This window comes from Lepus europaeus, chromosome 12, assembly GCF_033115175.1.
Source record: "Lepus europaeus isolate LE1 chromosome 12, mLepTim1.pri, whole genome shotgun sequence".
NCBI lineage: Eukaryota > Metazoa > Chordata > Mammalia > Lagomorpha > Leporidae > Lepus > Lepus europaeus.
The window spans coordinates 80008588-80021757 of NC_084838.1; the positions used below are offsets into that span (position 1 = coordinate 80008588).

The following is a 13170-nucleotide window of genomic DNA, read 5'->3' on the forward strand; positions in this document are numbered from 1 at the left end:
ACAGCTTATGGATTACAATGGCTTCCCCCCCATAACTTCCCTCCCACCCGCAACCCTCCCCTTTCCTGCTCCCTATCCCCTTCCATTCACATCTAGATTCATTTTCAATTCTCTTTATATACAAAAGATCAGTTTAGTATATATTAAGTAAAGATTTCAACAGTTTGCACCCACACAGAAACACAAAGTGAAAAATAATGCTGGAGTACTAGTTATAGCATTAAATCACAGTGTACAGCACATTAAGGACAGAGATCCTGCATGATATTTTTTTAAAAATTGGTTAATTTTCTATGCAATTTCCAATTTAACACCAAGTTTTTTTTTTCATTTTCAATTATCTTTATATACAGAAGATTGATTCAGTATATGCTAAGTAAAGATTTCATCAGTTTGCACCCACACAGAAACACAAAGTGTAAAAATACTGTTTGAGTACTAGTTATAGCATCACTTCACATTGGACAACACATTAAGGACAGATCCCACATGAGACATAAGTACACAGTGACTCCTGTTGTTGATTTAACAATTTGACACTCTTGTTTATGGCGTCAGTAATCTCCCTAGGCTCTAGTCATGAGTTTCCAAGGCTATGGAAGCCTTTAATCATATAAAACAAAAACAAAGCCAGAGGCATCAAAATACCAGATTTCAAGACATACTACTGGAAAGTTATAATAAAAACAGCCTGGTACTGGTACAAAAACAGATGGATAGACCAATGGAACAGAATAGAAAATCCAGAAATCAACCCACACATCTACAACATACTTATCTTTGACAAAGAAACTAAAATAAATTCTTGGAGCAAGGAAAGTCTCTTCAACAAATGGTGCTGGGAAAACTGGATCTCCATATGTGAGAAGTATGCAGCAAGACCCCTACCTTACACGTTACACAAAAATCCACTCCAAATGGATTAAAGACCTAAACCTACCACTCAATGTCATCAAATTATTAGAGGACATTTTGGAAACCTTGTAAGGCATAGGCAAAGAGTTCTTGGAAAAAAACCCAGGAGGCACAGGCAATCACAGCCAATATTGACAAATGGGTTAAGAGTTGAGTTTCTGAAGTTTAATAAAATTGAAAAAACTTTGCTAAAATAAGAAGATACAGCTAAATAAAATAAAAAATGAAAGACACATAACAACTGATGTTACAGAAGTAAAAGATCCTTTGAAATTACTATGAATAACTAAAGACAAAGAAATTGGATAAACTTGAAGAAGTGGACAAATTCCTGGAAGCAAAACCTACCAAGAATGAATCATGAAATAAACGGGAAGTATGAACAGACCTCTAATATAATAAGGGGATTAAATCAATAAGCAAGAAATTCTCAACAAGAAAACTCCAGCATCTAATGGCTTCACTGGTGAATTCTACTAAGTGACTACAGATTGAATGTAATTCTCCTCAAATTCATCAATAAAATTGAAAAGGATGGATGCCTTTTTGGACATAAGTAGGTAGAAGTTGCTGTAGCCCTTGCAAGTGCATTCAGAAACTGGCGGGTTCAGTCAGCAGAGGCCATCCTCTTAATTTCATTATTTTTTCTATTGTATTTCTAGTGTCTGTTTCATGTATTTATGCTATGATCTTTGTTATTTCCTTTCTGTTAACTTTGCCTTAGTTTGTTGTGTTGTTATTGTTGTTGCTTTTAGTTCTGTAATGCGTAAGATTTCATTGGAACTTTTTCCTTATATAATGTTGGTGTTAATGGTATAAACTTTATGCTTTGCACTGCTTGCTGCATCACATAAGCTTTAGTATGTTTTGTTTCATTTTCATTTGTCATAAGATATTTGTAATTTTCCTTTTGATTTCTTCTTTGACCCATTAGTTCAGAGTGTGTTAATTTCCACATATTTGTTACTTTTCCAGTTTTTCTTCTATAAACTTCTAGTTTCATCCCTTTGGGAGAAAAAATACTTGAAATGATATCAATATTCTTTTTTAAAAAGAATTACTTTATTTGTTTGAAAGAGCAGTTACAGAGAGTATAGAGCCAGAGAGAGAGTGAGGTCTTCCATTCCACTGGTTCACTCCCCAAATGACCGCAACAGCCAGAGCTGAGCTGATGTGAAGCCAGGAGCCAGGAGCTTCTTCCAGGTCTCCTACATGGGTGCAGGGCAGGTCTCCTACATGGGTGCAGGGGCCCAAGGAGATAGGCCATCTTCTACTGCTTTCCCAGGCCATAGCAGAGAGCTGGATCAGAAGAGGAGAAGCTGGGACTTGAACCAGTGCCCATATGAGATGCCGGTGCTGCAGCCTGGGGTTTTAATCCACTGTTCTGCAGCGCCAGCCCCTCAGTATTCTTAAATTCATTAAAAATTGTTTTTGGAAGGCTGTCACTGTGGTGTAACAGGTTAAGCCACCACCTACAATGCCAGTATCCCATATGGATGCTGGTTTGAGTTCCTGCTGTACCACTTTTGATTCAGCTCCCTGCTAATGTGCCTGGGAAAGCAGCTGAAGATGGCCCTAGTGCTTGGGCCCCTGCCACCCATCTGAGAGACCTGGATGGATCTTCAGGCTCATGGCTTTGGCCTGGCTCAGCCCCAGCAGTTGTGACTACTTGGGAAGTGACCAGCAGATAGATGGTTCCTCTCTCTGCCTTATCCTCTCTCTCTGTAACTCTGACTTTCAGATAATAAATAGATAAATATTTAAAATAAGGGTTGTTTTTTTGAATAACAAAAATAAGTATTTTACCAGAAGAAATTACATGTTAGTCCAAAAATACATATTTATATAATATATTATGTCTATTTGGTCTATAATATTGTTTAAGTCTTCTGTGTCCGTATTTATTTTCTTTCTAGAACTTCCATCCATTACTGAATATAGAGTGTAGAAGTTTCTTGCTATGACAGTATTTCTGTTTCTTCTCCCCTTTAGTTGTTAATATTAACTTTATATATGTGTAAATATATATAAATTTATAAATATATATATATGTATATATTTGGGTGCTCTGGCATTAGATGTATATTTATAATAGTGATGTGTTCTGGTGAATGTGAATTTACCCTTTTATTAGTATATAATGTTCTTTCTTATCTCTTATTATAATTCTTGACTTAAAGTAATTTTATCTGATACAAGTATAGCTACCCCATTGTGTTAGCATTGTGATGCAACATGTTAAGCCACCATGTACAATGTTAGCATCCCATATTGGAATGCAAGTTTGAGTCCCAGCTGCTGCACTTCTGATCCAGCTTCCTTCTAATAATGCACCTGGAAAAGCAACAGAGGGGGGCCCAGAGTACTTGTACCTGCCATGCATGTTGGGGACCGTAATGGAGTTCCTGGCTCCTGAATTTGCTCTAGCCCAGCCCTGGCTTTTGCAGCCCTTTGGGGAGTAAACCAGCACATGGAAGATCAATCTGTCTATTTTCTCTATGTCTCTCTTTGTCCCCCTTCTATCCCCACCTTGCACTTTCAAATAAACAAATGAATGAATCTTTTTTTAAAAATTATAGCCACCCCTTCTATCTTTTGGTTACCATTTGTATGACTTTTTCTATTCTTTCATTTTTAACCCCAGTGTGCCCTTAAATCCAAAGTGAGTTCATTGTAGTTATCAGATAGTAAGATCTTGACCTTTTTAAAAAAAATCCATTCAAATTCTTTATGATTATTTTTATAATAAATAATTTACTATTGCCATTTTATTCATTGCTTTTTGTCTTGTGGATCTTTTGTATATCTATTTTCCTTGATTTTAAAAACTGTGATATACTTTAATTCCTGCTATGTTTGAAGATAATTTTGATCTTTAACTAATGTAGGATATTAAAGTCTAAAATCATAAGTTAATAGTACTAGAATTGAATTATTGTGTTTAGTGTTGGGTCTTAGTCCACCCGTACAAGGATGGACTGGGTCCGAGGAAAGGTAAGTGCGACCGCTCGCCCGTTCCCCAGCCTCCCTGTCCCGGAGACAATCAGACGCAGCGGGGAGCCAAGTCTAGCAAGGACTCAGTCACCTTTTGCATAATAGTACCTTTTATAACACAAAACTGCGGAGTCATTGGGGCAGGGCTAAGGACCAACCAATCACTTAAAAAATCACCTTATGGGGGGATTTCTATAGGACTAGCCCTATGTCTATACACTTGTTACTAGTTTTGTTACCTCCCCTGATGTTGCGCAGCCAGTTAGTTTTAGTGGTAAACAACTTTGGATTCCGCCCATCTTACTTCCTCTGGGCGCCATCTTACTTGGCTCCAGCTCGGGCGGGGGCACCCGGGCCGGGCCGGGCCTGGCCGGGCCTGGCCTGGCCAGGCTCATGCCCCACAGATTCCCCCTTTTTGTTTTAGCACGCGGTCCCTGTCTTAGGTTGCCCCCAACCGTCCTTGCCCTTACCCGTCATTGGTAACCCAGGCAGCTTGGCCATGAGCCCTGTCTTAGGTTGGTGCAGGACGCTGGGTGCTTTACCCGTCTTGGGGTGTCGCGTGACTTGTAATTATGGGGGCGTGGTGAGCTTTCTCCACCGCCTGTCTTAGGTTGTTCCGGTCCATCCAGAATCTTACCCGTCATTGGCAATGTGGAGAGCACCGGGGGCGCTTCCCCAGTTCAGGGGATCGTAGCCCTCTGTGGCTAGCAGGCTCTGGTAATGAACCTCAACCTGTCTTACCCTTGTTGCCTCTATGCGCTGTTGTATAAACTGTATAAGCCTATTCATTATGCATGGGCCAATAGCAAGGATTAAAAGCAGGGCAAGAAGCAGTCCAAGAAGAGAGAAGAGGTAGGGAAAGAGTCCATTAAGGCTCGTCCAAAAGAGGCTTTCTTGGAGTTCTCTTCGTCTTTTTCAGGTCCTCCTGAAGTGTTTTGATGATCTGGTTTGGGTCATCGAATCCCCCATCACTGGGCTGGGCACTTCTTGTCAGGATCACAGTGCATCATCACCTGCCTCTGGATCTCCATCCATTTCTGGAAGAGGAAAGACAAGGGGATCTCCCTCAGGGGCAAACTGCTCCCTGGGTGGGTTGTTACTTGCCTCGGGCATAGGCCTGATATTTCTGGCCAGTATTTAAATTGGAGTTAACTCCCCTATGGGGAACACACAGCCAAATCCTCTTCCCAACTGAATCAGCGGGTCAGGCCCTCTCCAGAGTCGAGTGAGAGGGTCTCTCCATCTAACGAGCATCTGTGGTTTAGGGCTTAAATGTCCCCAATGTTTTTGGAACCTTGACTCCCTTGATCCTTTTGAAAAATTTAAAATATTGATAGTAAACAAGGCCTTATGTAACTGTAGATGGGGGGTAGCCACTCCCCCTTTTTGTTTTAATAACTGTTTTTTGAGGCATTGATGGTTTTTTTTCCACCATAGCCTGTTCCTGTGGGTTGTGAGGAATTTTAGTAGAGTGTTGAATTATTTTACATCTTGGCAGCACTTTTAAACATCCCAATTGGTTATTATCTCTGTAAGATGAGAGATATATCTTTTGATATCTCCAGGGGCCCTTTTGGAGATACCAAAAGTTTAGAGAATTTAGAACTTTGATTTTTAGAAAGTTTGTTAAAGGTGCCAAGAGAACTTAGAGTATCTGGTTAGAATAGAATTTTTTAACATTCTGAAATGATAACCCTTTATTAGACAGGATGATCTTAACACTTTTAGAGCAGATCTAATCATAAAGGTATTTAGCAATGCTTTTCATCAATTTGAACTTAACAGAGACAGTAGAGTACACAATAGATTACCTTGACAGAACATGAATTTTATGTTTTTTGTTATTGAATAAACCAGAAATAAACACCTTGAACATAAGAGTTAGTACACAAAATGATTACATAACTTAGAACTACTTAACAGAGCTAAAAAGAGCTTACATGACCTAACTTTAGAAATGGCAGAGTAACCCATTAAGCAGACACTGTTAAAAAGAGACACTATAGTTTTTTGCAAAAGCAGATCTGTAAAAGAAACAAGTTTAAAACATAAAAACTTATAAGACCACCTTAGCTGGAAAGCAAAAACATGAATACAACATAGGTCCGACATCATTTACAATATTTTAATACACTGCATAATTTGAATAGACTCAAACAGTTGTTACTTTAACAAATTTAGAGTCCCATCCTTTGAGAGTTCCAGGGATCCTACTGGAAGTCCCAAAGTTGTTAGACTCCATTTGAGAATTTAAACTGTTAGAGAGTCAAACCACTCAGCCAAAAACTAGCACGTATAACCTGAGTATTTTAACCAAAGCTGTGGGGTAGATCTGATCAGAGTTAGGTAATCACTCAAACATTAAAGACAGACAAATCCAATAAAACACGAAACCTTTAAGACACATGCAAACTCTCAGATAAGTTAACTACAGCAGCACAGAAAAGAGCTGGTCGTCAGCATAGGAGCCCATTGCTTAGGACAGGGAAACACATCTGAAACAAAGCGGCAGGGAATGAGAGACTTCCGTAGTGCTGGAGAAAAAGTTTTATTAACTGCAAATAAAGACTCATTAGGTTGGAAAGGGTTAATGGATTGAGGTTTTTGTTCTTTTAGGTAAGGCCAGTGGTAGCCAAAGGCATTTTTTCTTCCCCCTCCTAGTGAGGACAGTATTGAATTGTAAATGGAGAGGAAAAAAGCAGCCCAAGGACTAGTCTCCCTAGAGTATCTAGCTGTGGCCTGCACGGGTGCAACAGGCACACTGACTGGAAGAGAGTGCAGAGAAAGGCCGTGGTCCCCCATTTACAGGGAAGACTGTGCACGCCGGGGCCTAGCAGGACTGGCCATGGGGTTGGGTAGGCACGCTGTTTACAAGATGGCGGCGGGCGATTCAAGGGAGGTGAATAACCATAAAGGGGTGGCCACATGGGCGGAATTGGAGGCGCAGTGCGTTGAGGCAATGTTGGGCTTTTAGGGGTTGCCGCCACACCTGAAAGTCCCACCTTAGTTTTAACTGCCTCTGGGGATTTATGAGCCTCCCTCAGGCCAGTGCAGGCCTCTTGATGATTAGCATTCATTTTTTCCCAAACAAGCATTTTAACAAACTGATCCCAAAGGTCCCCAGTCAGCAACTTACGATGGAGACTGTGTTCGACCCTAGCTACAAAATCTGGCAATGACTCTCCTGGCTTTTGTCGCACCCCTGCGATGGGAGATTCAGTGGGCCCCTCATCCAGCTTGTACCAGGCATTAAGTCCTGCCTGCCTCATTTGTTCACGGTACGGAGCAGGCAGCGCAGCTTGCTGGATCCCCGTAGAGAATCCTTCCCCCGTCCCAGCCAGCATAGCATATGTAATAGGGATAGCTGGCTGGGCTGCTCGGTTAGCTTCGGCTCTCACCCGGCACTCCTCCTTAAAGAAGGCGCACCACTTTATGAACTGTGAACTTGTGAGGACTGCCTTGGCCACGTCCAACCAGTCCTTGGGGACGCATGGGTGATAGGCTATATCTTGCAGCAGGGTTTGGGCCCAGGGGGTATTTGGCCCTTCTTCCACCACTGCCTTGAGAAGCCCCTTTAAGTCCTTCGCTTCCCAGAGATACCACTCCAGAGCTCTGTTGCCACCTGGAGCTAAATTAACAGGGTAGGCCTGAGGCAGCAGGTTCCCTGGCCCAGAGTTCACTTCCCTATGCTGCTTTATGTCCACCGGATAAGCTTCCGCAAAGGCCGCCTCATTTCTCCTCTCCCCTCCTGGGCAATCATAAGTGCCCCGATCACAAAGCTCCCTCCGTGGCTCTACATAGGGGGAGTCCACCTCTGCCCCGGGGAGGTATGGGGGTGGTCCCGGCCCTTCTAGGGTGGATGGGCTAGGCGGGACGATTTTTACTTTCGTTTTTACCTCAACAGTTCGTGCCTCCATAGGCTCTCTGCATTCCTGACCAAACTTAGCCCATTTTCTCTCCCCGCCATCTTCCTCTGAGGCTTTAAGCTCTCCCAAGTCCTGCACTTCCTCTTTCTCCCTCCCGCCCTCTGAAGCTAGGGTTATAGCGTCTGGGTGGAAGGATGCTTTAAGCGCGGTATCAAAGTGTCTCTCCCTCTTAAGGGTGAGTTTTTCCACCCATGACCAAGTGTTCCAAGAAAAGAGATTGGCCGTCTGAATCCAAAGGGCCAAGGTTATGACAGCTACCCAGACACTTTTTAACATATAGCGTAAGGCCTTTAAGGCCAGGTCCTTTTGGGACGAAACTGCATAAACCATACTAAGGTTTTCACTTACCCTGAGAGACCGCTTAGCCTCGGCCGAAAAGTAACTGTTCATGCCGCACGTTGGGCGCCAGATGTTGGGTCTTAGTCCACCCGTACAAGGATGGACTGGGTCCGAGGAAAGGTAAGTGCGACCGCTCGCCCGTTCCCCAGCCTCCCTGTCCCGGAGACAATCAGACGCAGCGGGGAGCCAAGTCTAGCAAGGACTCAGTCACCTTTTGCATAATAGTACCTTTTATAACACAAAACTGCGGAGTCATTGGGGCAGGGCTAAGGACCAACCAATCACTTAAAAAATCACCTTATGGGGGGATTTCTATAGGACTAGCCCTATGTCTATACACTTGTTACTAGTTTTGTTACCTCCCCTGATGTTGCGCAGCCAGTTAGTTTTAGTGGTAAACAACTTTGGATTCCGCCCATCTTACTTCCTCTGGGCGCCATCTTACTTGGCTCCAGCTCGGGCGGGGGCACCCGGGCCGGGCCGGGCCTGGCCGGGCCTGGCCTGGCCAGGCTCATGCCCCACATTTAGGAGGTAGACCCTAGTGGGATGTTATTGGGGCATATCCTTGGAAATTAATTCTCTTGAGAGAGTTATTGCAAAAGCCTGAGTTTGGGACCAGCCTCTCTCTGCCTCCTGGGACTAGGTGATCTCTTCTTTATATATATGCCTCCCAGCATTCCAACATCCACCATCCACTGTGGGCCCCTAGCCAGAGCCAAAGTCTGTACAATACCATTTGGTCCTTGAACCTCCCAAACTGTGACCTAAATAAACCTCTCTTTACTTCATTTGTAGTTTGTCTCAGGTATTTCATTATAGTGATGAAAATCTTGATTAATACGATTTCTCTTTTTTGTGTATATCTTCCATAGGAATTTATTTCAACTCCATACTATAACCGTATACTTTTAATCCCCCTATATTTTGTGTATTGATGTCTCAATTTATACTTCTTATATCATGTATGTAATGGCATATTTCTTAGTTATTTTCAATACTTTGTTTTATTCACTTTTATGCTAGAGTTAAAAGTAATTTATACATTACTATTAAAGTACTGCAGTATTTTGTATTGTTTATATATTTACCTTTCTCAGAGCATTTTATACTTTCATGTGCTTTGGTCTTGCTGTTTAGCATCCTTTCATTTCAACTTGGAGAATTTCCTTAAGAATTGCTTTTTGGAAAGTCATAGTGGTGTTGAACTCACTCAATGTTTGCCTGGGAAAGTCTTTATTTCTCCTTCATTTTTTAAAGGACAAGTTTTCTGAGCATGGTGTTCTCAGTTGACAGTTTTTCCTTTTAGTGCTTTGAAAATGTTATCCCATTTTCCTCTGTCCTGTAAAATTTCTGAAGCCAGGATCCCAGAACTCAATCTAGATCTCCCACACAGGTAGCAAATGCTAATTGCTTGAGCCATCATCTACTGCCTTCCCAAAGGTGTTAACAGGAAGCTAGATAGGAAGCAAAGCTGCCAGAGCGCAGACTGTCACTCTGATAGGGAATGCAGGTATCACGTTTCAGCCTAACTTCCTGTGCCACAATGCCTGCCCCCATAACTTTCTAGTTAGAGAACACTAGAACTGTAAGAATTCTTAAAATCTGGGTATCTTCATATGCATATATGAGTAAATGAATCACAATGAAAATGGAATTCTAGATAAATTTATTTGAATAGTGGGTGATAAAATATATATGTTACAGTTCATCTTATTGTGCTGTGGGGAGAATTGCTGGATTGTGTTCTCAGATGTCTGATGCTGGTTATTTAAACTGGATAAATGTAATAGTGGGAGGAAGCACTTTTTGATATTGCTCACCGAATCATCAACTTTGTTTAGGTGGAGAGGAAGAGGAGGAGGAAGAAAAACTACCTAGAAGAGAGAGCTTGAGACCAAAAAGGAAACGAAAAAGAGATGTTATCAATGAGGATGATCCAGAACCTGAGCCAGAAGATGAAGAAACAAGGAAGGCAAGAGAGAAAGAGAGGAGGAGGAGGTTGCGGAGAGGAGCGTGAGTTAGATTTGATATAAATGGAAAGTATCTCTTTCAAGCATGTGACCCTGAAAGAAGACCACTCCCTTTAAGTACTCATAGGCCTTAAAGTTGGTAATTAAATCCACTTTTGGAACGACAGGCTTAATTTATGCTGTCACTATACCTCACTTAATTAAATGTATTAAATAATGAAAAGATTTTAGTATTTGTTTATTGTCATTGCATTTGAAAGACAGAGAGATAAGGAAAAAAAGACAAAGACAGAAAGAGAGCTGCTAGTCACTGATTGACTCCCAAATGCCTGCAACTGTTGAAACCTGGGCCAGGCTGAAGCTAGGAGCCTGGAACTCCATCCATGCTCCTCATGTGGGTGGAAGGGACCCAGATAGTTGAGCCATCACCTGTTGCCTCCCATAATGATCATTAGTGGGATGCTGGAATTGGAAGCAGAGCCAGGACTTGGACTCAGATATTCTGATATGGTGTACAGGCATCCTAAGTGACACCTTAACCATTTTGCCAAATGCCCACTCTTAAAATAGAGTTTAAAAATGAATCTACATTAAAAATAGATTATGATAAAATCTTTATGAAATATCTAAGTTGTCAGAGATCATTAACATTCTTTAGTTAATTTGAATATTTTAAAATTATCCCATTAATTATATGGATTGTTATCTAAATTAAGTAGAAAATTCCTAGAGTGAAGCCAAATCTCTCTATCTTGCAGAACAGGGGTTGGAATGCCATGGATATATCTAGCTCAAGAATTAAGAAAGGTTTTTACTGTCCAACATATTTTTTCTTGTCTTTACTTTCTAGAAATTTATAGTTGGTAAGCAAATAGGAAAATGGTGCATATAAAACACACCATGTAATAGAAAACCATGACCCCTTTGGAAAGGATTAAAGAGATCAGCCAGCCCTTTTGCATCCTTGCATGGGACAAGGCTGTGTGAATCAAAAGAAGATATAATCTCCAAACACTCCTAGGTCTTAAGGTGATGAGGATCCCTCTAGGTTGTCCTCTTGGGATGGCAGCTCCAGTATTCAATAGCTCTTTTACATTGCTCTTCATAAATAATTATTATTAAATATGGCTGTGCAACGATTTTGTCAGGTAGAGCAGCTTAACATTAATAAATGATGGTTCCTCTTAAAATAGAGAAACTCTACTCACATCTATATGTTTTAGTTTATTTTTTTAAATTTTTCTTTCTCTTTGTTCTTTTCTTTCTTCCCAAGCCCTTTCACAATCTTCTTTGAATACCAATGTGTTTTTATTTGTATTACCTTAAAAGTGTATTATGTATTTTTCTTTCAGAAATAAAATTAAATGTAATTTTAAGTCCCATGTATTATTATGAATATTAGTTTTATTATTATCTGGTGATATTTCCTATTAGCAAAGTTTATGCTTTCTGAAACTGGTATTTCATTGAGAAAATAACACCAATCAACATATGCATGTTATACTTTGCTTTCTAGAATTTTCTGTTCATTTTTATGTATGCCTCAGAAAAATCCTTTAAAGATCAATTGGCAGGAATTCCTCTGCTCTCTTGATCTGCTTAGAGCATTCATGTCAGCTATATTACCTCCAGGAGATAGGGCCTTGTGAGTTACCTGGATCTTGTCCCTGTGAAAAGAATTTATTTATTTGAGGAAGCGAGAGAAGGAGGGAGGAAGAGAGAGAGAGAAGAGCGAGAAAGAGATAGGAAGAGAAACAGAGACAGACAATGAGAAATTTCCCATCAGCTGGCTCACCCCACAGATGCCTGAAATAGTCAAGGCTGGTACAATCTGAAACAAAGAACTCTGGAATCCAATCCCACATGGGTGACAGGGAACCAAGCACTTGAGCCACCACTTGCTACTTTCCAAAGTGCCTACTAGCAAGAAGGATGATAAGCAGAGCCAGGACTCAAACCCAGGGACTTTAATATAGGATGTGGGTGTCTGGGTGCCTTAAGCAGGGTTCCAAACTCTATGCCAAATGTCCACTCCTAGAGAGAATTTAGTCAGAAAATTGTTGGGGAGAGTACTGAATCTTCAAGATGGTAGAATAGGGAGGGAACTTACTACTCTAGTCTAGGAGAAGATAGTTTATAAAAAGTGGAGAGTGCGCAGTCTCAGGGAAGGTTAGGGAAAAAATGGCAGAGGAAACTCAACACAAATTAGAGGGACACTGTGAACCTATGTAGAGGGTGTGGACAGGCACAACTCAAGACCCAGCAGCCAAGAACCTCAGCACCAGATCTGGAGTGAGGTAAGACTTAACTGCAGCAGCCCAAGCCACTGGCAATAAAGCTGCAGGAAAACCTGGCAGGAATCCAGCTTGGAGCCCTGTGGGGAACAGTGTACTTGCCAAAGTAGAGGAGAAAAAAAAGGGGGACTCATTTCTCCCTGACCACTCTAACCAGCGTCCTGTAACAAGCTGATAGAGGGTAGGCGGCATTATGGCCATTTGTAACAGCTGCACCAGCTCTTATCTTTGTGCCCAACTACCAGCCTAGCAGATATGCCTGAGTCTGGTGGGGGGAACTGACACGGGCCTGGGTGCTTGTGACTGTGGGAAGCTTGTGTGCTGGGTCTGTGAAAACACTGTGTCTGTGTGGGAGGGCTCACAGTGTGGCTGGGAATTTGAACAGTCACTGTGGGAGGCTCTACATGCTCAGGGCTCCCTGATTCCCTGGTGAGGGTCACTGCTATGGAATCTCTGCTTACTCCAAGGAGTGCGCAGATTTTTTGTGTGATTCTTGTGGCAATGCAGATGAATATTATTCCCACTGGGGCTGGAATACAGGCACTGGTCTCCTTTAAGGAGAGGAAGTGAGCTGAGACTATGCCAACAGAATGGAACAAACTTACCCTCTGATTTAAAAAAAGAGAGGTTTACAATGCTCAACGTGGATGTTATCCTGGACACTCTCCTCACCCTGGACTGCTAAGCAGAATTCCCTGGCCATATCCACCATAGGCCTTTAGGTATTTACTG

At 41.7% G+C, this 13170-nt stretch overlaps 1 protein-coding gene across 1 annotated transcript in view; it reads left to right on the plus strand.

Moving 5' to 3' along the window:
• The window catches only part of TMC1 (transmembrane channel like 1), a 539504-nt gene that overhangs the window by 385731 nt on the left and 140603 nt on the right, over nucleotides 1–13170 (plus strand). The window contains exon 6 of the mRNA XM_062208413.1: nucleotides 10016–10187. Coding sequence (XP_062064397.1) covers nucleotides 10016–10187 — 172 coding nt within the window. The remainder of the gene's footprint in view (nucleotides 1–10015; nucleotides 10188–13170) is intronic.